We start from the raw sequence: 27,831 nt of genomic DNA, 5'->3' as shown, positions 1-27,831 counted from the left end.
TTTCCCTGTGTACCAAAAGGCTAGCCACCATCTGTCCTAAGATGTATTTATTCAATACCAGTTACTGCAACAACAACCATGCTGCTATTTCTTCTTCAAGGCTCTTTTTCCTTCTCCTTTCTTAGGGGGCCCTTTCCCACGCAGCTTCTTCAGTCGTTTCATCTCATCTTTGAAATCTTCATGTTCATCTCTAGAACAGAAGAAGGGAAGCTGGTAAAACGCACTGAAGCAAGGGCACCCGTCTGCAATGATTCTTCCAGCGAGGGACGGGGGGAGCAAAGTACATACTCAAGATAAAATAAACATACATAACTGAAAGGTGGAAACAGGCAAGTTTTCAACTAAACAAAATGAAGAGAACAGCGCATGCAGATTTTGCCTCCTTTCTCAGGTTCTATAAACACAAGAAATGTGTTTTTTTTCTATTTTGTTTTTCCATAGTGGACACCTATGTACTAAAGAGGCACATTTTTTTTAAAAAAAATCCAAATTAAATAGGCAAATTCCTTGTTTTGAGCAAATGCACTTGAGACACAGTAAAGCAATATAAAATAGGTACTTCCCCCTCCCCTTAGCATAAAATCACCCATGCTTATCGCTGCATGTACATATGGCGCTGCAGTCAGATCATGGCTTGCCATTGCCTTCTGCACAGAAACCTGTTAGCATAAGAAGCAATTGTGCAGTACAGTAAATGAATTCAAATCCCCACTCGACCATGAAACTCGCTGTCTCTCAGCCTAACCTCCTACCTCACAGGGTTGTTGTCAGGATAAAAATAGGGAGAGAATGATATTTGGTGAGTTGGCAAGGCTCATTTAACATCAACACGAAATCAAGCCCAGTTCTCTGAAAATGCTCTGCCAACTGAGATTCGGCCAGCACCTTCTGTTTTAACCTTTAAATGCCTGCTGAAATTCTTTCTGTTCCACCAGGCTTATGCAAGTAATTAAGAAGATGTCTTTTTGCAGTAGCTGACCCTTGTTTTTACTGTATTTTTAAAATGGTTTTTACTGTACAGTTTTATTTGCCGTAAACCACTTAATTTTTTTTATTTTGAAATGAAATTGCGGTAAACCGATGTGTTTATAAATGTGTTTGTATGCCGCCTTGAGCTCCTTGGAGGAAAGGTGGGATAGAAATGTAAGAAAAACATTAATAAATAAGAATAAAACAAAACATAAATAAAATGAATTAATAAAACTATCATCTCCCACAGCAGAAAAATCAGGTTGATCACAAACAGGCTGATCAGATTAAGGAGGGGGAATCAATGGTCATCAGCCAACATGGTCTGGTCAATCATCTTCATGATCAGGGGCCTCTCAATACATGAAGCTTTTGTATATCAAACTGGACCATTTAATATCCACTCCAGCTGACAGTGGCTCTCAAAGTTCTCAAGCACAGTTTCATTCCCAGTAATGGTACAACTCCAGGACTGCTACTTAGCACACATCTGGGCACCCACAGGCCTCACAAGGCCCTCAGTGCTGTCTGTATGGATGTCTTAAGTTGCTCGCAAGTTTTGCTACCTCTCTGCCGGGTGTTGCTCCACCAAGGTTGTATGCCATCCTCCCCCTATAAATCACCCTACCCCCAGACCGCCAAACAGCTGCCTCCCCCACAAGTGTGTGTGCTGGCCCCAAACACCCCCCAGCTCTGGGCATGCCCACCTGCATTCAGCCACTGACTGCATGTGGCTCTTAGGGGCAAAAGGGAACTTTGGAACATTGACAGCTGCTTTATACTGAATCAGACCATTGGTCCATCTAGCTCAGAATTGTCTACACTGACTGGCAGCAGCTTTCAAGGGTTTCAGGCAGGAGTCCCTCCCAGCCCTACTTGGAGATACTGAGGATTAAGCCTTGGGATCTTCTGCATGCAAAACAGATGCTCTACCATTGAGCTATGGCCTTCTCCAGAAGGTTGCCCACCCCCGCCCTAGAACTTTAAGCATACAGAGCATGTGTTCTTTGACTAAGCTATACGTCTTTCCCCAAAATGCTGAGAAAATTCTGTGCAGACACATAGCCTCAGAAGTCAGGAGCATTTTGGATTTATGTAAGAACGTATAAAGCTGTCTTATACAGAGACAGATCACTGGTCTATCTAGGAACATAGGAAGCTGCCTTGTACCGAATCAAGCCATTGGTCCATCTAGCCCATGAGTGTCTACACTGACAATAATGCAGCAGCTCTCCATAGTTTAGACAAGAGTTGTTCCCAGCTCTGCCTTTCTGCACCACCAGACAAGCTTGGAGCTATTGGTGGTCGGAGTATTTTCTTATAATAAGAGGAGCAGGAATCACCAGATTGTGAGGCATTTCAAGTCTTGAGGGGATTAAATGAGGAAACAGAAGAAAAGCACTATGTTTAGTGCTTTCATAAGTTCTAAAACTACTCATAGGCCAGGTTTGCACACACCATATGCCATGGTTTGTCTTAACAAAGAATGAGTTAATCATAAGTTGTAGTGCAGGTAACTAAACAAACAATGCACCTTCTTTTGTGAAAGCTTGCTTTGCTTTCCAGATGCGCTTGCCTTTGTAGCTTAATGAGCATCTGGGTGGAATGGCCAAAAAAAGACATGGTTAAAGAAGAATGATGGGTTTGCATGTAACACCACGCCATAGTTAAAAACAAAGCAAGGTTCATAAACCAGCTAAAAACCCTGGCTTCAGATCATGGTTTGCTGGAAGTAAAAAAAACACAGGCTACTGAAGAAGGTCTGGACAGTCAAACAAACCATTGTTTAGCATCATGTGCTAACCTGGCCATAACTTCAAGGTACATGTGAAGAGGCAGATAAGTGAGTAGATGTTAAAAAAAAAAGACATCTCACCCATTTCCTAATAAAGCCAACATCCTAGGCTTCTAGAGCACAAATCCTTTAGTTAAACCCTTAATGGTAGCAATGCTACTGATCATATCCTATAATTTTCAGTCCAAAGATTCTGAAAAGGCTTCCTTTTCTTCTTGGAAAAGGAGCAAATCCATTTACAAAATTCCAAGGCAGACGGAAGCGTTGTAATATTAATTGCTGGGAATTTTGTGCTCCATTGTGAAATCAGATGTCAGCACTCAACACCAGGCACCCCACACACCCTTAACTCTGTCTTCCCCAACGCACTGTGTTTCTTTGAGAGTTATCCTGCATTTTTTTGGTGCATAGGCACACATTTTTTTCTGTAGGACTTCCCTTTTAGATTTTCACACTAATCTGCCTTCTAACTCGGGAGAGAACAGATCCATAGGTAGGCATATGAGCAAAATAACTTTTGTGTGTACATCTGCCATTGAATCACACCCAAATGGACATCTAATCTGCAGAAATAGCCCCACCTCTCCCCAAAAAACTCAAGAAAGCATGGCTTGATGCAAATCATACAGAGATAAAATGCTAAGCAAAGATGTTTGCCTTGTATAAACTTGCTGTATTTATTCTGAAGGGCACTTGACAGAAGACACTTACTCAGGAGAAGTTACATAGATAAAATAACCTAGAGTTTGTGCAGAACTTGCTATTTTGGAAGTCAGACATGGTGGCAAGAAGAGAGGGACTGTAAGTAGGCAGAAGGAGTAGGAAGAATTTGTAAGTAGGAGCATAGCATTGGAGGCCTTAAGATATGCCCCCCACCCTTAGTGGCAGGACACATGCTCTGCATACAGAAAGTCCCAGACTCAATCCTCGGCATCTCCAAGACGTTAGCCACTGTGAGCCAGAGAAGACAGTAGTGGGCTAGGTTCAAACCTGTCTACAAAGTAATCTTCTCCAGAGGCTATTTTCCAGATGCTTCTCCCCAAGATTAGGTGACTACTGAAGAAAGGGCCTTTTCTGTGGTGGCACCACTGCTTCAGAATCTCCCTTCCCTGAGGGATTCACTTCATTAGACATTAGATAAAGCAGTCCTGTTTATCCATGCTTTATGTTTTAGCAGTAAATCTTAGCTGCAGTTTATATTAGCTGTCTTTTTTGTTGGAATCTACACTACTAGAATTGGTGTATTTCTAATTAGGATTTGTATATTGCCATAGAGGCTATTTAGTGGGAAGGCAGAGTATAAATCTTTAGAATTAATGAAGAAAATAAACAGACCATCTGACTTAGCTTTGCATGTTTGCGCAGGAAGAAGCAGTTTCTCTCAACTATGGGGGCCATCAGCAAATGCTCCCTGTACTTCTTCAAAATGCCTTTCCACAACCACGAGGGCTAGAAGCATACTTTCATAAAAAGGAAATTGAGAGCAATGCTTTTCAAGAACCTAGGTTCTTGGTACGATAATGGAAAAGCATATGCCTAGACTCACAGACCGAAAAGCCTCAGCTGAGAGCAACACAGTTTCCCCTTGCAGCCAAGAAAAAAAATTATCTCCTTACCCTTCACTATCTGTTCTTTATGTCCCCCCCTTCACAAATTATTGAAACCCATCGCTCTCTGTCAATGGTATATTATTAAGACTGCTAGGGATCATGTAAAGGTTTGGAAGAGGAGGCTTTCATGAGACCTAAGAGAGAAATTGCTTCACATGTCTTGTTTGGCTTCAGGAAACATTTTACTTACACTTAACAGGATCAAAGTATGCCTTTTAATAAAGCCAACTTTGATTAAAGAGCCTTCAACTGAATTAGAGCTTTAATTTTGATTTACCTTTCCCAGTTGCTCTACTTGTCCATTAGTGAGATAATATCATTTGCCTAAGGCCTTCGAGCTGCTAATATTGTTAAATGTTCATGAAGTACCTCTCAGGCCTTGATTTTGTTCCACCCCCATAAAATGCCTACTGCCTATTGCCTGCAGCCAAATGCATTTCTGAAAAGCGAGATCATGAACCCATGCAGGTTTCTGAGCAAGAGACCTGCTAAAAAGAGAAGCTTATGAGATCCAAGCATGTAATTTACATATTTTCTGTGCCAAAGGGATGCCACTCTGTGAAATGGGCAGCTTCGACATTTTCTCCCCAGCAGCACAAGAACACCGGGATGGCTATTATACAAGATTTAAAAATAGCAGCATGCTCTGTCTATTAGACGAAAGCATTTTGAAGTCAGTATCACATCAAAAAAAGGCTAGATTTCAAAGCTTAAAATACTGTTTCGAAGACACTAGCCTGCTACAGATGTAATAGGAAACCAGAGTTTTCCAGTATGCAAAAGAGCACCAGCATCATATGTTTCTCTCTTTCCTCTTACACACCCGGAGAAGACCAGAAATATTCACTTCCAGTTTTGAACAAACCACAGTTCTCTGCGAGAGCTGAAATTGGAAGAATGTAATATAAAAACCCCTAGTTCATGAACACACTAGGATCTGAGATCATGGTTTGTTCCCAGAGTTTGGCCATCACAGTGAACTGCGGTTGGTTAAAATTGGAAGGGGATTCTTCTGATCTTCTTGTTGACACAAAAGAGGAGGGGAGGGTGAACACATGAGCCTGAGGACCATTGCTGCTCATTCATGTAGGGGGAAACCACAGTCTCCCACCATGTCTGAAATAAACTATCTGCTTACAGTTCTTTTATAGTGGAAAACACTAAAAAAAAAAGGGGGGGAGAAGAAAAAAAGAATTGGGATCTTGGTCTTTCAGCCTGAAAATCTATAGGATTTCTAATTCACCCCAGGTATCCTAAAATCTTAAAATACCACTGGTCACTTCCTACTAAGTTTCTCATGAGCATTTAAAATGGTTCAAGGAATTGTTGGATGGCCTCTGAGTTTATGGTGCCACAGAACAGACCTTAACCTCAATCAAGAGTAATGACTGAGCTTTATAAAGAACTGCCTCCAGCTGTAAAAGTTTACTGGCTGCGTTTAAACCTGTATCTGGCCATATCACCGAAGACTGCAGGTGAAGGCTCCCCAACACAACCACAACGAAACCCAAATTACTACACCCAGAAAATGAGCATGTCACAACGAAGGTGAAGCCTGAACCACTCCCTCCAACATTCTATTTTGCTACATACAGGACCTTTTTTTTTGTATGGTAAAGAATTCCACACAATTAAAGGTTTTTTATTGTTCATTCAATAGTTATCCCGGAACTCAGGGCAGCATATATGGTTACATCCCCATCCTCATTTTACCCTCACAACAATCCTATGAGGTAGCTTAGGCTGAGAGACAGCATCTGTTCCAAGATCTAGTCAGCTTCATGGCTGAGTGGGGATTTGAACTGGAGTCCCCCCATTCTTAAATTGACATTCCCACCACTACACCACTGTGGCCACTTTAATACCATACATTTATTCCACTATTATTCCACTTTAAATAGTCATGCCTTCCCCCAAATGGTAGTTTGTGAAGGGTGGTGAGTGTTGTTAGGTGACCTTTATTCTCCTCACAGAGCTACAGTTCTCAGAGTGGTTTAACAATCAATACTTTTTCGCAGGGAACTCTGGGAAATGTACCTCTGGGAAGGGAATGAAATGGAAATGGACTGCCTTCAAGTCGATTCCGACCTATGGCGACCCTATGAATAGGGTTTTCATGGTAAGCGATATTCAGAGGGGGTTTACCATTGCCTTCCTGTGAGGCTGAGAGGCAGTGACTGGCCCAAGGTCACCCAGTGAGCTTCGTGGCTGTGTGGGGATTTGAACCCTGGTCTCCCAGGTCGTAGTCCAACACCTTAACCACTATGCCACACTGGCCCTCATGAAGGGAATAGGGGTCTCCTAACAACTCTCAGCATCCTTAACAAATTACAATTCCCAGGATTCTTTGGGGGAACCCATGACTAATGTGGAATACTGGAATAAATGTGTGGCATGAATGTGGTCAGTTACTCTCTTTACTCCTCCCCCACCTTTAGCATGAGCAGAAACTTCAGACGGGGAAAGAACACAGGACGAAACCTTGGGCAAAGCGCTCTTTAATCCCATCCTCTGCACTGTGAGGAACAGAGGCTCACTGATTTGTCCCATCCCCAGTCTACCTGCGCCTTGCAGCAGGGGAGTAAGCAGCTGAGATGATCTGGGGGGGGGGGCTTCAACAGAGCTTTTGTGGCTTTTCACACTTCATGTGTGGGGTGTAGAGAGTTAAAGAGCCTCTAGCAGGTGTCTGGGAGTGATTGGCAGATGGCACAACTCCTGCAAGCCTCTCTGGTATTCACCTTGGAGAAGAATGGGGGGTGGGGGTGGAGACACTAATTAACACTTTACCAAGACCAGGGGTGACGAGCCAGTGGCTCTCCAGGTGTTGTTGGGCTCCATCTCCCATCACCCCTGCTAACATGGCCAATGCTCAGGGATGATGGGAGTTGTAGTCCAACAGCATTTGGAGGGCCACAGGTTCTCCATCCCTGGCCAAGATACAGCTTCTGTAGGAGCAGATCAGTAGGAAGAGCTAGTTTTGCTGGCCCTTCAGACCCTGGTGTTTTCAGAATTAAAAAAAAGTTCATTGCTGATCAGAGGTTTACTCAAGACTGGCAGCAATTTTCCAAGCAGGCATCTTTCGCCAAGCATTCAGACCTTGTAAACTCAGGTGCGGGGAACTGTGGCCTTTCAGATTGTGTTCACACTACAATTCTCATCATCCCTGACTATTAGCTATGCTAGCGGGGGCCAACAGAAATTGGGTGGCCAACAAAATCTGGAGGGCACAGGCTTCCCCTTCCCTGCATCAGCTGAAAAGGCCTGAATTTGGAACCTTGCTCATACAAACACATGGCTCCATATTTAGGGAGAGGCCACAATTCAGGAGTAGAACATCTATGCATGCAGAAGGTCTCAAGTCCCTAGTATCGTCAGATAGGGCTGAGAGAGAATCCTGTCTGAAAACCTGGACAGCCACTGCCCGTTGGTGTAGACAATACCGACCTAGGAAAAGCAAGAGTCTGATTCAGTACGCTTCTTACTTTCTTCCCTCTGCCTGAAGCAAAGAAAGAGGCTCATTCCACCTGCACCAGTTTCAGATTTTAAGGAGCCATCATCTTCCTTCAGCCCCCACCCCCATCCTTCCTTCATCTTTGCCCCTTCATCTGGATTACCTGTAGAGGCCATAGAAGCGAAGTTTCATCATGAGGTTGTAGTAGGTATTGTGGGGAGGATACCAGTCATATACTTCCTTCCGCTTCGCATAAGGCTGCTCACTTAACAGTTTCACTACTTTCATGGACGATGAATCTGTTGGGCGAACCACTTCCCCAAATATCCGTGAACTCAAGTGAGCCATCCGTAAGGCATAGTAGGAAAGACTGGATGACATCTCCAAGCACAAGCCAGGCACATGGACTCATGCACGCCTCCTCACTATAAATGAGAGAAGATTGCAGTAGTGAGACAGTCCATGATGCTAAGAGTGGTTTCAATCAACCATCTACCACCACTGGCAATTTCTCTTTTAAAAGAAATTACAAGGTGCTTTGCAATTCACAGCATTTTCTAAAGATTCTCATGAAGCCTTCAACAATACTTAAAAATACTTTTCCTTCAAATCCCTCAAAGCCTACCTTTTCCATTTAGCCTTTGGCGTAGCCCACCCTTTCCTAGCTTGATGCCCTACAGATGTGTTGAACTACAACTGCCATCATCTTTGACCATTGGCCATGCTGGCTAGGGCTGATAGGAGTTGTAGTCCAAAATCTCTGGAGGGCACTAGGCTGGGGAACGTTAGCATAGCCTCTTAGTCCTCACTCATCCACCCATCCCCCAGCAACTGCAAGGAAGCCTAAGTATGTGCATCTGCATTTGCTTATGTTTGTCCCATTACCCACACCTGCTACTGGTCCTTCTCTGCACCTTTCTTGAGTGTTTTTGGCTTACTGTGACCTGAGAACGAGGAAGACGACAGATAACAAATGAGGTTAGCAAAACACAGCAAGAGGGGATGTAAGGGCGAGGCAAGAAGAAATAAAAACCTTCAGAAAGCACAGAAGCTAGATGTAGGGCATAGCAAGAAACTGATACAGACTTAACTAAGGAGAAGTATACCATATGATCTTAGGAAAGGGAAGCTACATTTATTGGAAGGATGCAATTGGAGGAAAGGTGAAGGAGGAGGAAGCTGCAGGAGGCATCTATGTACGGTTACTCAGAAATACTGTTAATGTACTGTGTACATTGGGTGGCAGACTTATATTTGTGTCCAGCAAACAGATCTTAACAATTTGATCCAAGGCTGGAATCTTAAGTGCAATTCAGCTGCATACACACCATACATTTAAACTACATGACTTCCCCCACAGAACCCTGGGAAATGCAGTTTGCCAAGGGTGCTGCAAATTGTAACTCTGTGAGGGGTAAACCACAGTTCCCAGGATTCATGGGGGAAGCCATGGTTTGTATTCAACGAAGTCCTATTCAGAGTGCTCACTGAAATTAACAAACCTAAGTTAGTAATATCTATTAACTTCAGTGGACCTATTGTGAGTAGAACTAGCACTGAATGCCACCTCACGTGCTTTAAATGTATGACATGTACATAACCTTCCTGTGGACCAAGTCCTATCGAGTTGACGAACCCCACTACAAATTATAGAGATTTCAGTCGAGTGTGGCATAAGGAAGAGCATTCAGATTTGGCTTGCTCCGAGAAACTAAAAGCATGCCATTCAAAGCATAGCTCTATCTATATGGGGCAAAGCCAAACCACTGGCAAGAGGAAGGTCACTTTATTTTTCGCCCCCAAAATGCGATCAGGACTCTCTCCTGACAAATGGGCTTTCTGGCAACCCGTCCCGAAAATAAAGTGGCTCTATCAGTACTAAACTACACCCTGCAAAAAGCCCTTTCCATATCTCACCTTTCCGCTCTACAACCCGCGCAGTTCTCTGTCTGCAGGAAGCGTGCTTCCCTCTAAACGCTCCGGCTAAGGCTGCGGATAACATCTGAACGGGAACGCATTATAGAGGGGACTCTTACAAGGTGGTTACCCGCATGCGCGTTATTCCTAATGGATGCCTCCATTTGAATGGGGCTGGGAGTGATGTCAGCGTACGGAATCAGACGTTTAGGGCGGTGACGAGCTGATGGAGCGTTTGCTTTTAGGAATTCTGTAGCGTAGCCCGAACCTATGCAGAGTTAGGAATGCCTAAACGTATTAAAGTCAAGCGGCTCAAGGAGGCTGCACTCCTATATGCACTCACCCGGAAGCAAGTCCTACTGAACTCATTGGGGCTTTCTTCTGAATAAACACGCAGAGCGTTGCACTGTCATACGTGCCTAGCTCTGCATGGGATCGGGCTGTGGATCTAGTTTCATTCACACAAACCGACTAAAGCCGGTAGATTTGGATGGGCGCTGGTTTAGACTCCATTTAGTGGGAATTACTTACTTCCAGGTAAAAGTGCACAGGATCCAGCTGCACCTTACATTAAACTCAGTAGTCACTTTAATTTGACATGTGTCAGCTTAAAGTTACAATCCTATTTTATTTATGCATGTTTACCCGTTGAACACAGTTGGTCTTACTTCTGAGTAAACATGTATTAGGCTGGCACTGTACAGCTGCCATTCTAAGCACACCTAAGTCTGGATAATGCCTACAGGCTAAGGTTGTTAGGTGCAATTCTATCCATACTTGCTAGGAAAGAAATGCCATAGAATAGAGTGCCACTGATACTTACCTGTAAGTGAAAGTACAAGGGGATCAGGATGGAGATGCAGTCCTACACATGGGAGAGTAAGCCCTATTGGTTTCAGTGGAACGTGTGCCTAACTGAGACCATTCCCTGGTTCTGCTGCTGTCTTGTGTGTAGCGAGTGTTTATTGAGAAAGACACCTCAGAGTAGTGGCCCCCCAGTTGTGTGGTGCTCTATCCCACGGAGGCTTGCATGGTGCATGTACTGATTTCATTTTGATGCCAGGCAAGGACCTTTTTATTTCCCCAAGTCTCTTAATCTAAAGTTTTATTGCGGTAAGGTTCTTACCCTGCTCTTTTAAATTTCTGCAGTGTCAGCTCAAGACATTGTACCATCTGAGATCAGCAAATCTCACTTCCCTGGCTTACTGTTTTAAATTGTTTTGCCATGGCATTAGCCATAGTCTCACTGTCATGCTCTGAGAGAGAGAAGCATTATGGGTGAAATTTGCATCCATCCGCTACAACATCCCCTTTTTAATACCACAACCTGCCTGCCCTCTCTTTCAAAGAAACGCCATATAAGTTTCTGTAACTTTTAAAATGAGTTATGTTTTCTGACTCAAAATATAGGTGCCTTTCTTAAGAAAACAGCACCTTCCAATTCAGGGATTCAACCCACTTGCTTTGATGCCACACAGTGAATATATTCTCCTGGTGTTAATGTGATCCCTCCCTGCCCCCAAAGTAAAACCGACAGGCAGTGAAAAGTGCAGAATCAGTACTCTCCCTTTTATTTTTGAAACAGTTTCAAACAAAATACAAATCAGAAAGTTTGTTTAAATGGAAGCATGGGATTAAAAAAGCCTTCTCACTGGAGTGCATTACGTGTTGATAGCATTAGCTGCTGTTTTTTATTAGGTAGTAAAGTGGCTCACAAAGGCGGCAGGCGGCTGGGCACTGTGCAAGCAAAGCGTGGCCAATAAAGTCACACTAGTAAACAAAATAGCTAATGCCATTTGTGCAAGGAGCTTGTTTATTTCTCGGCAGAATGGAGGAGGTCTTGTATAATTCAGAAAGGAAATGGTTTGGGGGCCCATTTGCTCTCACTTCTGTTTCCTCACTTCCATCACGAAACTGAAGACCAGCAGCTTCCCAGAACAATAGTGTAAGGCTACTGTGGTATGCATCTGCATTTATGAACTTCTGCCATATATTCATATTAGGGTTGCCAGGTCAGAAACATTCCAAACCCTGAGATTTCAGGGGTGGGCTCTAGTGATGTCATAGGAGGTGGGCCCTAGTGATGTCATTAAGCATGATACATTAAGCATCAACCACAGTCGCTTGGAACATAGCACTCAAACAAACAATCTCTGGTTGGAAATTAAGATAGAAATCTTAGCTAAATGAGGGTGTTTCCAGGTCCAGCTGAAGTGACAGGATCATTCCTTCTCACATGCTTAGACAGCCTGGGTAAGGATAATTTAATCTAGCCTACTTGCTTCTAGCAAGAAGGGTTTGAGTGCCCTCAGGCCGGGCCAGTCACCAAAAGGCCTTTATAGAAAGAAAGCCTAGTGTTGTAGAGATGTTAGATGGGAGCACTCAGGAGTAAAGATGGATGCCCCTGAAGGCTGCAATTCTAAACACATTTACTAAGGGCCTAAGCCCCACAGAACTCAACAGGACTGACTTCTGAATAGATATTGTTAGGATTGTGCTGTTGGTAAGGCTTCACTAGGGATCCTCTGCAATTATATCTATAGCAAAGCAGGGTTGGCAACCGCCTGCCTGGAATGCCCTGCCTGCCTTTTAATGTGGCTGCTCCAAACTTCTTTACAGACTTGACCCTTCACTGCAGAGAGAGGTTTGAGAAATGAGTAAGAGTTAAGAAGATTCTCTACTCTTTCCTGCCTACTCTGTGGGCTGCTATCAACTCACTTTGACACCCAACCCAATTCCAGTGAGTAATAATTGACAGAGAGAAAACACACATGATTTGGTCTACCTTCACAGGCAGTAGTTTGAAAACAACAGCAAATGAAGCCACACTTTCCATTATGAGAATTATCTTTTACCACTATTGGGCAAGAAATAAATCATCATGTAAATAACAAGGTGCATCATTGATGGATTTAAGGGGGTTGAGCTGACCACATGGAACCACTGTTTTTGCTTCTATAGACGTAAGGGAGTAAGGTCAGAAGTAAATGAAATACAAATAGAAAAAGGAAAGACAGTGATAATTTCCTAAACGCAATACCATACCAAACACAACAAGATTCCTATGAGTAAGACAGAAAACTCAACATTCCACAACCAGTCAGGATTCCTAACCAAAACTAAAAAAATCCTGGTAGCCAGTCAGCCAAGGTCACAGAAATCCTCACGCGGTGCAACCTGACCGGGGGGCTGTAGTTAGTGCAGAATACTGTGGCACAATTGCTGATATGAGTGAGACCCTATCAGCACATAATACCTCTGCTCTGAAATCTGCACTGGTTGCCAATTTGCTACCAGGCCAACTTCAAGGTGTGTATTCCATATTACGGGTGCCACATAGTACTTGTTCTGCTCTTGTAAGAAATTGATCCTTAAGTGTGGTAGTACCTATGCTCTGGAACTCCCTGCCTATTTATGTTAGGCAGGCACTTCATTGTACTCATTTTCGCACCTGCTTAAAACATTTCTGTGTGGTGTAGTGGTTAAGGTGCTGGACTACGACCTGGGAGACCAGGATTCAATTTCCCACACAGCCATGAAGCTCACTGGGTGACCTTGGGCCAGTCACTGCCTCTCAGCTTCAGAGGAAGGCTTAGTAAACCACCTCTGAATACCGCTTACCATGAAAACCCTATTCATAGGGTCGCCATAAGTCGGAACCGACTTGAAGGCAGTACACAACACAACAACAAACCCAAGTATGTTAAAGCTATTATGGTTTTTTTATCTGTTCTTAATTCATTGTTGGTTTTATTATTTTGAATGTTTTTAAATACCTGTCTTTAACTGTTTTTGCCAATAATTATATTGTTTTAATTCCTTCTATAAACCACTTGGAGGTATTTTATAAAAAAGAGGTATATAAATGTTGTCAATAAAATACGTAAATAAATTTCGGAATCGCTGTGGCTCTTGGGACTCTTTCCTTTTTTAGGCATAAAGGTATCGGCCTTAAACTGAGTGAGGCCATTTGATACCATCTAGCTCAGTACTGATCACATGGACTAGCATTGGCTCTCCAGGATTCCAGGCAATAGTCTCTTCCAGAGATTTAATTTTAGACCTTTGCATGCAAAAGCATGTGCCCTACCACTGAGCTACAGCCTGGTTAAAAAAGTATATTTTAAAATTGTTCCTTTCAGTTCACAGTGAATACACAGCATACTAGGGCAGATCCACACCATGCATTTAAAGCACATTCAAGATACATTTGAAGCACATGAATCCCAACACAGAATCATGGGGACTGTAGTTTGTTTAAGGGTGGTGGGAACTATTACTGTGAGGGGAAAACTACATTTCCCAGGATTTGGGGGGGGGGAAGTCATGCCCTTTAAATGCGAATTGGATGTGCTTTAAATGTATTATGTGGATCTGCATTACTTCATAAACTTTGCCTGCCTATACATCATTTTAATTAAATTCTAAAATGGAAATAAACTACAAGGTTTACTGGGTGACCATGGGCTACGCGCCATCTCTCAGCCTAATCTGCCCCTCAGGGTGAAAACAACAGAGGGGGACCATGACCACCCTAAGGAAGAAGTCACACTTAAAATGTAATAATAATCTGTAAATAATAATTTACAACCATCGTGTGAAATCAGATACATATCAAAACATAGTATGAAGAAATATTTATATAAGCATGAGTGTCAAAGATTAATATTTACACAACCTGTAAATATATTTATAGTGCAATCCTATGTATGTTTACTCAGAAGCAAGTCCAATGTATTCAATGGGGCTGTCTCAAACAGGGAAGCATGCACAGGACTGCAATTCAGTGATAAGGAACTTCACTCACCCAATCCAAAATTCAGAATCATGACACATTAAGCTGTTTTGCAACTGTTTTATACTTGTTTTATGGTTATAGATTTTTAAATGGCCTTATTTCTTGTTGTGAGCTGCCTTGGTTTCCAACCCTGCCTCACAGGGTTGTTGGAAATATTACACACACACACACGCACACACACACAGAGGAGATGTAAAAATACATACACCCCATAAAATAGTTTATTGTCAAAACCAGTTGGCCATTGCAGAACTTTTATTTTTGTATTAGTTTCCTGCCAAATAAAAGCATTGACACCTAAGAAAGCCCTGCCTAACTGCTTTTAAAAAAAAGGATTGAAGGGGGAGAGAAAGATTTATAACAATCATTTTCTATGTTCACTCAAAAGTCCTATTGATTTTCAGCACAATCCTAACCATGTCTACTCAAAAGTAAGTCCTACTGAATTCAGTGGGGTTTAGGGTTGCCAGGTTCCTGGCCTGAGATTGATCCTGTATCTTTAGGAGAAGAGAAAGTCAGCCAAGTGCAGGTGTTCTTGCAACACTGTAATGGGAAAAACCACAAGGTGGAATTCTCCCTTCCCCCTGCACAACTTTTAAAGATACAAAAGACCTCTTGGAGGCCGGGCTGGCAACTTGGCTGCACTTGGCTGCCTTTCTCTTCTCGTAAAGATACAGGATCAGTCTCAGGCCAGGAACCTGGCAACCCTAGTAGGGTTAACTCCCAGGTATGTGGAATTAGCATTGTGGCTTTACTCCCAGAAAAGCTTCATATTGGGATGGTTTGCAAAACAGATTATGAAGAAGACCAATAAACTGTCCTCTTCAACAGTCCAGTAAAATTTAAACTTGTTTAACTCCTTAATTAGAAAAGTATAACACTGCAGCATGTACACATTTAAAACTTCTGTTCAGAATTTATTTGAAAGATAAAATGTACAATATGCCATTTTTGCAAGTAATTAAAAAAACCTGTATGCACACTCTCATTATAACTACAACTAAAATTGTTTACTGTGTATGGCCACCAAGATCCTGCTGCAATCTTCTGTTGTAGTGCAATCCTATGCATGTTTACTCAGAAGAAAATCCCAATCCTGGATAGAGAAAGTCCTCTTTATGCTGCTGAAAGCTATATATTTACTCAGTTCATGATGTGAGACAAACAGGAAAAGGCAACTATTCTCAGAACTTGAAATGGGGTTTAGATATTGTCAGGGGCGGGTGTCAACAAATCTTGTCAATCGCAACTCTGACTTCACTTATTGGCTAAAAACCTGAAAGGGCAGGGATTAGAGCAGCTGGTACTAACAGAAGTTGTGGGATGGGAGCGGCTGACATTTTGGTTTATACCTTTTAAACAAGGCCACCTAGAAACTTATTTTTATTTATAAATGAAAGCTAAGAGTTCGGAGATTAAACTGACTCACCCAGAGACCCAGAGAGAACCCCCAAAAACCAGAGTCCCTGGGTGAAAACTGGAGACCTGGTAATCCTAATTCAGATCATAGCATATAATAAATGTCTGTGATCATTGTGGAGGGCTATTACCTACAGGCTGCCGTTCTCTCACACAAAGGCCCCATCTGAAATATACATTTAAAGTGGTATGAGAGTTGTTTGGAGATCCCTATTCCCCTCAAAGAGCTACAGTTCACAGAGTGATTTAACAATCAATCCCTTCTCCCAGGGAACTCGGAATTGTAGCTCTGTGAGGGGAAAAGGGGTCTTTTCTGAAGTTCCTGCCTAATATGCTTCAGATTTGGGCACGAAAGACTGAAGGCCGGGCCTCTCCCAAGGATCTTAAAATGCAATCAGGCTTGTATGGGAGAATGCTAGACTTTCAGATAACCTTAGCTACAGATTGTGTAGGGCTTTGCCGATTATAACGAGTAAAATTCTAATACAGGAGTAGCCAACGTGGTGCCTTCCACATGTTTTGGACTGCAACTCCCATCATCCTTGACCCTTGGCCATGCTGGCTAGGGCTGATGGGACTTGTAGTCCTCAACCTCCGGAGGGCATTGTGATGTTCCTGTATGTGAATGTAATGTAAATATGGTATGTGCAGGTTTATTATAGGAAATATGGTAAGTGGAGTGAGTGAGAAGGGGGAGTACATGGGCTGTAGAATGTTGGATGATGATTGGCTGTGTGTTTGAATGGCTGAAGGTATAAATGAGAGGATGAGAGTTGTGGTGGGGGTTGGACAGGGTGGTTGTGGACAGGGAGGCTGATGTGGAGAGTAAGAGGTGGCTGTTGAGATATTGAATTGGGAGTTTTGAGGCAAATAGTAGGAATTAGGAACATAAGAGAAACATATATGAAACCATATGCTTGTCAATGAAATCTATAAGTAATCTTGTTATTCTTAGTGTTATCAATAAATATTTTCTTGGTTTACTTAAAAGCCTGATTCGGGTCACAGATCAGGGGGGAGGCAGAGTAACCAAGGCTGAAGAAGAAATAGTATCGAATGGTGGCAGTACCACAGAGCAACCCAGAGCTGTGAGCTTCATAGGCAAGAGGCTTCAGGGGCATTGGGAATTACCTATACACACAGACACAAGGTATCAAAATAACCAGGAAGAGACTAAGGCATAGTCTAGAGGTTATATTGGATACATCACAGGCATCCCATATGAAATTTAAGAGAGAAGTAACTCTCTTTGTGATAATAATATATACTATAGAAGTAACAATGATACATAGGAAAGAAGTTTAAGACACGCTAATTTCTGAAATAAGAGTAACAAACATTAAGCTAAGGTCCCAGGCTATGGTCTGAAGGCACATGAGGCCAGCACCCTGCTGAAGTTAAGCAGGGTCAGGTCTGGTCAGTGCCTGGATGAAGGACCTATTGAGAACCATATGTAAGCTGCCTTGGGTTTCTATGATGAAAAGAAAGGTGGGGTATAAATGTAATAAATAAATAAATAATCATCTCTTGGTGTGATCTTCACATCTGATTCAATGCTAGGTTCTAAGCTCACGAACATAATCACAGTAGCAAAAAGTTACATATAGTAATTGATTCATTCACATTTTCCCTTGCATGTTGATATGTGCTGCATACAAGAAAATAATGTTCAGTGTAAAATATAATGTAAAATTAAAGAGTGGTTGTCTGACGGTATACTATCATATGTAGGATTCCCCTGTGGACTGTAGCAAATGGCTTTTATATTGAGTCAGGTCATGGGTCCACCTCTTCCAGTTTTCTATGTTGTCTGACTGACAGCAGCTCTGCTAGGTTACAGATGGGGTCTTTCCCAGCCCTGCCGAGGACTAGAAACGAGGACTTCCTGCTTGGAAAGCATGGGCTCTGCCACTGAGCTACAGGCTTTTCCACACAAGGATTACTGACATAATTACAAGGCTTTCTAGTGATTGTTGGTATAGCCAGGATCATGAGTTGCTTGCTCTCCTATTAATTTATTGTATGCCACTATGGGCAAGCAGATTACTTACAATTACTACCAGAATCTTCACTGATAAAGGCATATCTGCACTTGAGGTTTTTTGTGTGTGTGGGGAAAGGGTATTTGTGGGCATTACTTATTTATCTATTTATGTATTTATTATTTAATTTGTATCCCGCCCTTCCTCCCAGCAGGAGCCCAGGGCAGCAAACAAAGCGCTAAGAACACTTTAAAACATCATAAAAACAGATCTTAAAATACATTAAACAAAACAGAGTTAAAAACATTTTAAAAAAAACTTTAAAAAAGGTTTAAAAACATTATTAAAAAAACATATTAAGCAATTCTAACACAGATGCAGACTGGGATAGGTCTCAACCTAAAAGGCTTGTTGATCTCTTATTGATCTCTTTGTTACCCATCTGGCAATCTTTGGGATTTATGAGCAGCAAAGTTTACATAAGGAAAGGCTAAAATTTTGCAGTAGTGCTGTCATCTCATTCTCTCCTGTAATCTCATCCATATAATGAACAGAGTTTGCAAATCCCATGATCAGCATGCACGTTCAACAATATTTCCGTATTCTTAAGTTCTACAAATCCCATGTTGCTATGTGACCTTCAGATGCATAACATGACATGCATGCATAACGAAATACTCCATAATCAGTCTTCCCAACCATTCTAGGGAAAACCTGTGGTTTGATTCTAAAAGGGTTAGAACTCACAACAGGTTTTTCCAGGGGGATTTGAAATGCCATTAGATGGCACACAAAACCCCATTATGCATCCTAGTATACATAATGCAGAGAAGTCAAAGTGCTGAGAATGGGAAACTTAGCTGAAAGTGCTGCAAGACATGGGTGGATGTTTGGAACATAGAGATGCTTGAACAAAAGGGATTCATTGCAGTTGATTTACTAAGGCTGCAACTCTACTCCCAATTTCCTGGAGTAAGCCTCATTGAATTTAGTGGGACTTGCTTCTGAGTAAACATGCAGTGTGCTGTAAAAAGTAATATCTGATGCATATTCCCCCTTTTAAATGCTTTTTCTATTTGAGTGGGAGAAATCAGTGGCAAAAGTATCAGCCATCATGCACTATTGCAAAGCAGAATTAAATGACAGAGCACGCTGAAAAGAAAAGGCGTAATGGAAACACCTGGCTCCGTGCTGATAAAATTCTTGCAGCAACTACCCTTTTTAGAGCTCCCCTGGAAACGCATCCATTTATCAAGGGCTTCCAAACCAAAGAAATGCAGCTGTCCGTGTCTAACTGTGTTTGTCCAAGTGTAAAAAATGAAAACAAAAATCCATAGCTAACACCCTTGGAAGATAATAGTCTCTCAAAATTATTAACAGCCCTGAGTCATCAGAAGTGTTAAGTGGTATGTTGTGTTCAGCTTAGCACTTGTGGGGAGGTCTGCAAGTATGGTCAAGGTAAAGGTGCTTCCTTATCATACTGGCTGTGTTGTGATAATCTCTTCCTTTTTGTTCAAGCTTTTCCACAGGGCTACTGTATGGCCCAGTTCGGATTTAACACCAAGATAATCCAGGGCTTGGCACAAAGTAGCCAATTCCTGAAATGACACAGCCAGTGATCCTGCTGCCAACATATTACCCACAGCTAAGCCATGATTTAGATGTAATGCTAAGTTACATCAGATACAAGCTCAGTCTTGTGGTTTGTCTCCTCCAGACATACCACAAGCGGTAAAACAAGAACAAACCTTGGTTATACAGTTCATGGTTTGCCTGGATTTGGACATAACACTAAGTCAAACCATGGTTTAGTCCTGGGTAGCATTGCAGCAGCAGGATAGGGGAGGAATGTTATGGCTGTGATCTTTGCTTGGGAAACTGCATGTTTGCTTGTTCATGCTAAGCCATGGTTTGGCCTAGCATTATGTGCGAACTGAGTCTTTGTGTGAGATAAGGATCAAAAGGATCATTGAAGAAAATTGGACACAAGCAAAGATGATAAAGACCTGCTACTACACTACTGGGGAAGAGCTGTAGTTCAGTGGTAGAAGTTCTATGATCACAAAACTTGAACTTTGCGAATTCCACTACAAATGAGCTGATCTGCACCTCCTGGACTAATGTACGTATTAGCTATCAGTATCCACCAGATTTTGCACTTCCTGAAATGTTCCAATGCAGTTCTCAGCTCGAATGTATTAAAATATACATATTTAAGTACATATTTACATGCATTTTTGTATGGATTTTCAAAAGTTCCAGATTAATGCAGAAATGGGACTAAACAGATTTATCATAACAGAAATGGTCTGCCTTAATCTGAGATTTTTAAAAATCCTCGCAAAAATTTGCATTTAGATATATATTTTTTAAATATATTTTCTTTCCAAGTACACGTTTCTAAATGTATTTTCTCTCAAAATATACATTTCAAAATCACCTGTCCCACTGTTTTTCAACCTTGGGTCCCCAGATGTTGTTGGACTACAACTTCCTTCATCCATAGACAGCATGGTCGATGGTTGGGGATGAAGAGAGTTGTAGTTCATCAACATCTGGGGGACCCATAGTTGAAGAACAGTGACCTGTCCCTAGGTAGAGCACATGCTTTGCATGCAGGAGCCCCCAAATCCAATCCCTGGCATCTCCAAGGCAGGCTGGGAAAGATTTCTGTCTGAAATCCCAGAAAGCTGCTGCCAGTCAGTGTAGACAGTGCTGAACTAGATGTACCAGTGGCCTCCTTTCCTTCAGGGCCTTAGCCACAGACACCCTGTGAAAAATAACAGTCTCCCAAAATGGTAAAGAGCTTCTGAGAGTGTTAAGTAGTATGTCATGTTCAGCACAGCATTTGTGAGAAGATCTGAAAATCTGGGCAAGATGCTTTCTGGCTGTGCTATGATGTCATCATCTCTTCTTGTTTGTGAAAGGCAGGGTCAGATTTAAACTTGTTGTGGCCCTAAGCTATAACATGAGTGAGGCCCTTCCCTCTTCAACAAACACAATTTTAAAATGCAAAATACAGGCTGTACAATTGAACGGAATTTGATTGTCGTGTAATATAGTTATTAAAAATGCAAGTTATATGTGTGCACATTCTTTATTTAAGAATTTGTCAAACACAACACAATTAAACAATATAACATAAAGTTGTAATATATAAATTAGATATAATATAATTTATATATACACGCAGGCTGTTTTCTGCAAGAATCCAAAGGGCCGCATGTGTACGACGTTCTATAGAATTGTTTACTGTTTACTGTTGTCGGCAAGTGAGCTGCAACAATGATATTCAACACCTACCAAAAATTATCTTCATTTTGTATGATGTTTATGGCTTCCTGGTGGCAATGTTGTAAACATTTTTCCCCTTTCTTTCTAACGCAAGGCCCCTCGTAATGCGAGGCCCTAAGCTGTAGCTTGTTTAAAAATGGAAATGGACTGCCTTCAAGTCGATCCCGGCTTATGGCGACCCTATGAATAGGGTTTTCATGGTAAGCGGTATTCAGAGGTGATTTACCATTGCCTTCCTCTGAGGCTGAGAGGCAGTGACTGGCCCAAGGTCACCCAGTGAGCTTCATGGCTGTGTGGGGATTCGAACCCTGGTCTCCCAGGTCATAGTCCAACACCTTAACCACTACACCACACTGGCTCTCATAAATCTGGCCCTGGTGAAAGGTGCCCATGAGGGTCCAGCTCTGGCTCTGTGAGCCCTGCTGCTGTAGGATCTGATTCAGGGGAGGGGCTGCCCACTAGACTCTGATTCAGTGGCCTCTGGGGCATCAGCATATGGCTCAGAATTGGATACCCAGTATGGCTCCTTAGCTGATGGCTCTGCTGCCTGTGACTCAGTGTCTTGGTCACTGCTAGACTCTGCAGTCATGACACAATCTAGTGTTGCTCAGGGCATTATGGGAAATCAAAACAGTGGTCACCTGGTGCCAATTAGAGTAGTACTGCCACTGCCAAGGAAGCTGCCAGGGGGCCCTTGTCACTTGTAAAGCCCCCCCCCCCAGCCTAGAGCCAACTCTGGTCATTCTGTATAAAATTTCTCTTGAGTAAGCCCTGCATGACTTATGCTGTAGTATGGTTCCAAGATGAGGATAAATTACTCTGCGCTTGTGCATCTATCCTTTTGGTCAAAGTTACTGGTGCAAGCTTGGGAAAGACTGGAAAGCGAGGAACAGGGGGACTCAGACCCCAGGGCTAAGCCAAGGTGTATCATTTGGAGTAATTACTCTCATTTGTCATCCAGTCCCCCAATGGCCTCAATGTAAAATAAATCATTAGTTGGAGGCAACTACTGATCTATAGTATGTTTTTATATTAAAGGTATAACGTATGTGAAACACTTTGAACCACCTGAAATGTGCTCTACAAAGGCTAAGTATTATTTTTGGATCTGGGGTATAGCTGAAATAACTGTAACTCCCATTTTAATTGGAATTAACAGTCATACCTAAGGATGCCAAGATAAGGAAACACACAGGTACTCACCAACGCACCCCCTTTCCAATCCATAAAAACCCACTTTTAAGATATAAAATCATAGCGGTTTATACCAAGAAGTCAAGTTAAACTTTGAGCCAAGTAAAAGTTGAGGGAGCATCTCTTCTTGTATGAATCTGACTGTTCTTTTAGATTCAGAGGAAAGGCTTTGCTCAACCCACCCCTTGTACTTTGGATGCTAGATTGATAGGGAACCCATAAAGGGACTTTTCTGTGACCCCCCCCCAACACTGCCATGCTACCCCATCTCTAAATTTCATCTTGGACCAGCCTTAGTACCAGGGAATAGTCTAAAGCAGGAGTGGGGAACCATTGAACCTCCAGATGTTTCTGAGCTACAGCTACCATCAGCCCTAACAGGCATGCCCAGGGCAGGGATGATGGGAGATATAGTTCAGCAACACCTGGAGGGCCAAAGGTTCCCTACAACTGGTCTAAAGGCACATGGAGCCACCTTGCTAAAGCATCTGTGTTGCATGCAGAAGGTCTCAGGTTCTGTCCCTGGTGTCTCCAGGTAGGGATGGCATCCATTGGTTGGTACCAGTTCGAAAGCACTCTGTCGACCCAACAGGCCGGTATCAATTCGAGTTCATTCTTTGTCCACTAGCCGCTGCTTTTACCCATCTGTTTTCCCCCTCACACACACACAAAATTGATATTAATATCAATATTTTAAAAGAAAACATTGACAATTTCACAGGAAATATCAGTTACAGGAAATATCAATAAAATTATTATTCTTACTGTCAATATTTTAGAGGCAGATTTTTTAAAAAATAGCCACAAAATCACTACAGCAATAGAGAATAAGCAAATTAATGGAAAAATTGATACCAAATCTGAATTGGGCAGAAATCTAGCACATTTCTATCTCCAGGTTGTTGTCGTTATGTGCCTTCAAGTCGATTACAACTTATGGCGACCCTATGAATCAGCAACCTCTAATAGCATCTGTTATAAACCACTCTGTTCAGATCTTGGAAGTTCAGGTCTGTGGCTTTCTTTATGGAATCAATCCATCTCTTCTTTGGTCTTCCTCTTTTTCTACTCTCTTCTGTAGGGCTCAGAAAAACTCCTGTCTGAAACCCTGGACAGCTGCTGGTGGTCAGTGTAGACAGTACTCGGCTAGATGGACCAATGGTTTGATTCTGTATAAGGCAGCTTCCTATGTTTGTATGACCAGGTGTGATAGCATTGTCCTCACAAGAAACACACAGCTTATTGGTAGGCCCTTAAATCCATCATTAAGTAATTACAGCATGGTGTCATGGGAAACCATTTTGGGAAGCAATAGCAATTACTCTGCTGAAAGTATTCAGGTACTTCTCTTCCTGTACTCTTCGTTGTGGCTTAAGAGAATCAGTGAGGAAAACAGTATTTCATTTTGAGACTTCGTTTCTCATTTCTGTGTATATTTCCGCCACTTCAATTTATAATTCACTCTTTGTGATCTAATCATTTCTACAGCAACCTATTATAATATACACAAACACTATTAGGTCTTCAGATGGGAAAGCATAAGCTGTAGGCACTGATGAACCAAAGAGTGCATTTTCATGCAAATAATCCAGTCACAAGGCACAAGGGGGAGAAAAATACAAAACTTATAGAACAGTACAGCAGGCTTGTTTCGAAATAGATTTTTTTTCATCCTCGACATCAGCTGTTCTTATATTTTTGTACTGTTGAGTGAAGCTACTCAGCTTGGACTAGCTGCCAGCAAAGATACAGAAGAATGAAAATTTCCTTCTCTGTTCTTCAGCAAATATAAAGAACTTCAGAGAAACATTTCTCTTTAGGTCTTTGGGTCTGTGGGTCCCCCTTATTCTCTCTCTCTTGACTCCAGATCTCCTATACCAATTTTCTAACATTCACAAATGTCGACTAAAAATAATTCTTGGCTTGTCTTTCATTGGATGCCAGCCGTTCACAGCAAAGCAAGTTGCCAGCTAAGGTTGGCACTGTAGGCTTGTTGTAGATATGATGCATTCATTCTTGAGTGAGGCTGTGTTAAACTCTAGCTCTATTTCTCAATGAGTCTATGGGTGCAATTCACACTGATCAATGGCAAAACTCTTATCGATATATTTCGGGAGTGCTCCCAGAGGGGTCGAGTTGAATGGTGGGAGATTCAGAACAGACAAGGGGTGTATATGTGGTATATTCTGTGACACAGAATGTGATGATGGCTAGCAACTTTGATGGCCTTAAAAGGGGATTAAGCTAACGGATGAAGGATAAGGCTGTCAGTGGCTGGATACTAGTAGGGATGTTGGAGAATTCCATCAGTAATAGGAGCAGAAATTGCCACAATTTGCCTGTTCGTTAGAGGTCAGGAATGGAAATACAAGTGGTATTTGCTATCTTTTTTAGGGTATTGCAAACATTATGTAAATAATCATTCTCTCCAGCGTTTTTGACATTTCCTTTCCACTGAAATGCACTGAAATTGATTATGTTACATAATTATGTTAGTTTTGGCCATAGCAGGTCAGGTGTAGATGTGTGGGGTCTTGGAGGCTCTTAGACCCTTTACGTTTTTGGGAGCAGAGTCCCAGTAGAGTCCCTATGTCTCCAGCATCCTATGCGCCAATCAACATGAAAGGGAAATGTGTTAGCCACTGAGAGGAGTCTTTTAACATGCTTCCTTGTCCTTTCCTGTTGATTGGAGCCAATCAGAGTGAAAGGTGGTGAGCCAAACACTGAGAAGACTCTTCTCAATAGCTAACACTCTCCTCTTTCATGTTTATAGGTTCCTAGGTATTAACAAGGATCTCATTCTCAACCCCATAGCAAAATAAGCAGAGAGGAGGCATGGCTGTGATTAACATGAAGGGACCCTGCACTTCTGAGTTTGCCACTACACTACTGTAGCAGATAGCAAGATGCACAACATAGGTTTCAGCAAAAGCCAAACTGTAGCATAACGGAAACAGTGCTCTGTGATGAACACAGGATGAGATGGAAATCGCCGCCTCCTTCTATCTCTAGCTACTAGTCATGATGCCTTTATGCTACTTCCAAGATCAGAGGAAGTGGGAGAGGGCTATTGTCCTCACAGCCTGTTTGTGGGCTTTCCAGAGACATCTGGTTGGCCATTGTGAGTAACAGGATGCTGGACTAGATAGGCATTTGCTCTGATCCAGCAGGGCTCTTTATGTTTTTAGAGAAGGGTCCTGCAGAACACAGTAACATATATTCTGCTGGGAAATAAGACATGAAGGAAAGGGGGAATGCAAGATAACCAATTGTCACTTATTGAGAGCCATCCATGCACAGCATCTGAAATTACAGACAGGTAGCAAATATTCATTTACCATGAATTATGACTAAAGTTATGAATTATTCAGAGGGTGTTTCCAACTGCCTTTAAGGTATCTTGTGGCTTTCAGCTGGTCAAAACTTTTAAGAGGGTTCCTGTCAATATACCTGCTGAGCTCAGAGTCTTCCACTTGGGCCAGGTTCCATCTTTTGTCCCAATCCATTGCCTTCTCCCTTCCAGTCTTTCCATAGCTTTTGTTCACAGCAGTGTCCCCTGTGCGACTACTGTAACCTCCTCCACTCACACACATGCATGCTCTTGAAAAGAGATAGTAGCTATACTCTAGTGAGCTGTTCTGTTCATTTCTCTCCTGTTAGATTTCCCTCTTTAGGAGTTCAGTACTTCTATTTTTTAAAAAATGATTTTTGATGATCAAAACATGGACATACCTCATATAACATTGTTCATTTGTTGGTGGCAGCAAGATTGGTGGTCACCCAGGGCTGGAAGGATGCCTTGGCTTACCAACTGGATAACTGGCTTACAAAGTCCTTTTTTGTAGCTGTCTCTGAAAAGGTACCCACCAGGTGCGTGTGATGAGAGAAGCAGATCCAGCAGTGTTTCTGGAAGTGCAGTGGCCCTTTGTAGCCTATGTAACTAGACAGACACATGGATGGCCAGTCCCCAGGATATTTGATGTTATGTGGCACTCCTGATGATGAATTTGAAACTTTCTTTTGATTCTCCAGTAAATTATGAAGGTAGTAATGAAATTATAAACTCTATCCCATTGGATGAATTTTTAAGATACAGTACTTTTCAAACCTATGTTGTTGTTTTTATTTGATTATTGTAATATAATTCTATGTATTATCTGTAATGTAAAAATATTAAAATAATAAAATTTAAGAAGTGAAATCTATGCATGACGCAGCCACAAGTGCATACTTAGCACTATGATTCCCACCCCCTATTTTATTTCCCATTATTTATAAGCCATTCTTCACTGAATATTTCAATCCCAGAGTGGGGGCACAATGAAATAAGAAGAATATTCCAAAGAAGAGCAATAATACACAAAATATACAGAATCCATAAAAACTAGTCCAATACACAACATATACAAATCAACATCTCCTTCATAAAACAAAGCTGAACTACAGCAGGGACAATAATTAGAATTTCCCTTTTAACCAAATAGCTGACTAGTAGGGTTGCCAGGTTCATGGCCTGAGACTGATCCTGTATCTTTGGGAGAAGAGAAAGTCAGCCAAGTGCAGGTGTTCTTACAACATTATAATGGGAAAACTACACGGTGGAATTCTCTCTTTCCTCTGCACAACTTTTAAAGATACAGAAGACCTCTTGGAGGCTAGGCCTGACCTCCAAGAGATTTTCTGTATCTTTAAAAGTTGTGCAGAGGGAAGGGAAAATTCCACCTTGTGGTTTTCCCATTACAGTGTTGCAAGAACACCTGCAAGTGGCTGACTTTCTCTTCTTCCAAAGATACAGGACCAGCCTCAGGCCATGAACCTGGCAACCCTACCGGCTAGAGAAAACAGGGCCTGCAACTGACTTAAACTACCAAATGGCCATAACAACAGTTTCTACCTGGTCTCTCACCTGGGTCAGCCCACTCACTCCCCTTCTTTCTCTCACACAAAGAGGACCCTACTTTGTGCCACCAAACTCTTACTCTGAGGTTTTTAAGCAGCTCAACACCTTTCACCCACACTCTCCAACCTGTCTAAGCTCTCACCGAGTGGCATGAATTGTGACCCACAAGTTCCACAGCAAAAGCCTTCCACAACCTGTTCCACAATAGCAACAGAGCCAAAAACAAACACAAATGAGAAAGAATGGTACTTCTACCCTCAGCGAGACACCAAAGAAGTGACTCCAAAGAGACAACTTTCCCTTTTGGGAAGACTACTAACTAGTACCTGTTATACTGCAGCAGTACTCCTTAAACACTGATCTCGGGGCTGAACGTCAGTCAATGAGCCACAGCTGGTGTTTCTCTTCTTCCCAGTCCTGCCAAGACTTGCTGGCCTCAAGGTCAATAGTGCAGCTAGAGACGAATGTGCAGCTGGGCTTGTTGGTCTCTCCCAACTCTCGC

The 27,831-nt window shown here is 42.2% G+C and overlaps 1 protein-coding gene across 2 annotated transcripts; it reads right to left on the bottom strand.

The window, feature by feature from the left end:
• Nucleotides 1-32: 32 nt before the first annotated feature.
• MRPS33 (mitochondrial ribosomal protein S33) lies at nucleotides 33-27,831 on the bottom strand. 2 transcript variants are annotated; one of them, XM_061638771.1, is made up of 3 exons: nucleotides 27,656-27,831; nucleotides 7,989-8,250; nucleotides 33-190 (listed from the first exon to the last, which is right to left on the bottom strand). In XM_061638771.1, exons 2-3 carry the CDS (start codon nucleotides 8,204-8,206, stop codon nucleotides 85-87), a joined length of 324 nt encoding a protein of 107 aa, XP_061494755.1. In that variant the 5' UTR covers nucleotides 8,207-8,250; nucleotides 27,656-27,831; the 3' UTR covers nucleotides 33-84. The 2 variants fall into 2 exon arrangements, with proteins under 2 accessions (XP_061494755.1, XP_061494754.1); XM_061638770.1 differs by lacking the exon at nucleotides 27,656-27,831 and adding an exon at nucleotides 9,743-9,888.

The sequence above is a fragment of the Rhineura floridana genome, chromosome 8 (genome assembly GCF_030035675.1).
Source record: "Rhineura floridana isolate rRhiFlo1 chromosome 8, rRhiFlo1.hap2, whole genome shotgun sequence".
In the NCBI taxonomy this organism is placed as follows: Eukaryota; Metazoa; Chordata; class Lepidosauria; order Squamata; family Rhineuridae; genus Rhineura; species Rhineura floridana.
The sequence above is the reverse complement of the archived record's forward strand: the minus strand, read 5'-3'. Positions and strand labels throughout refer to the sequence as shown.

Bases quoted from the DNA above. Each gene is read 5' to 3' on its own strand.
- MRPS33 (XM_061638771.1), bottom strand. From the start codon at position 8,206: ATGTCATCCAGTCTTTCCTACTATGCCTTACGGATGGCTCACTTGAGT. The intron at 191-7,988 runs GTAATCCAGATG...CTTCTGTTCTAG, and splicing joins CGCTTCTATGGCCTCTACAG to AGATGAACATGAAGATTTCA.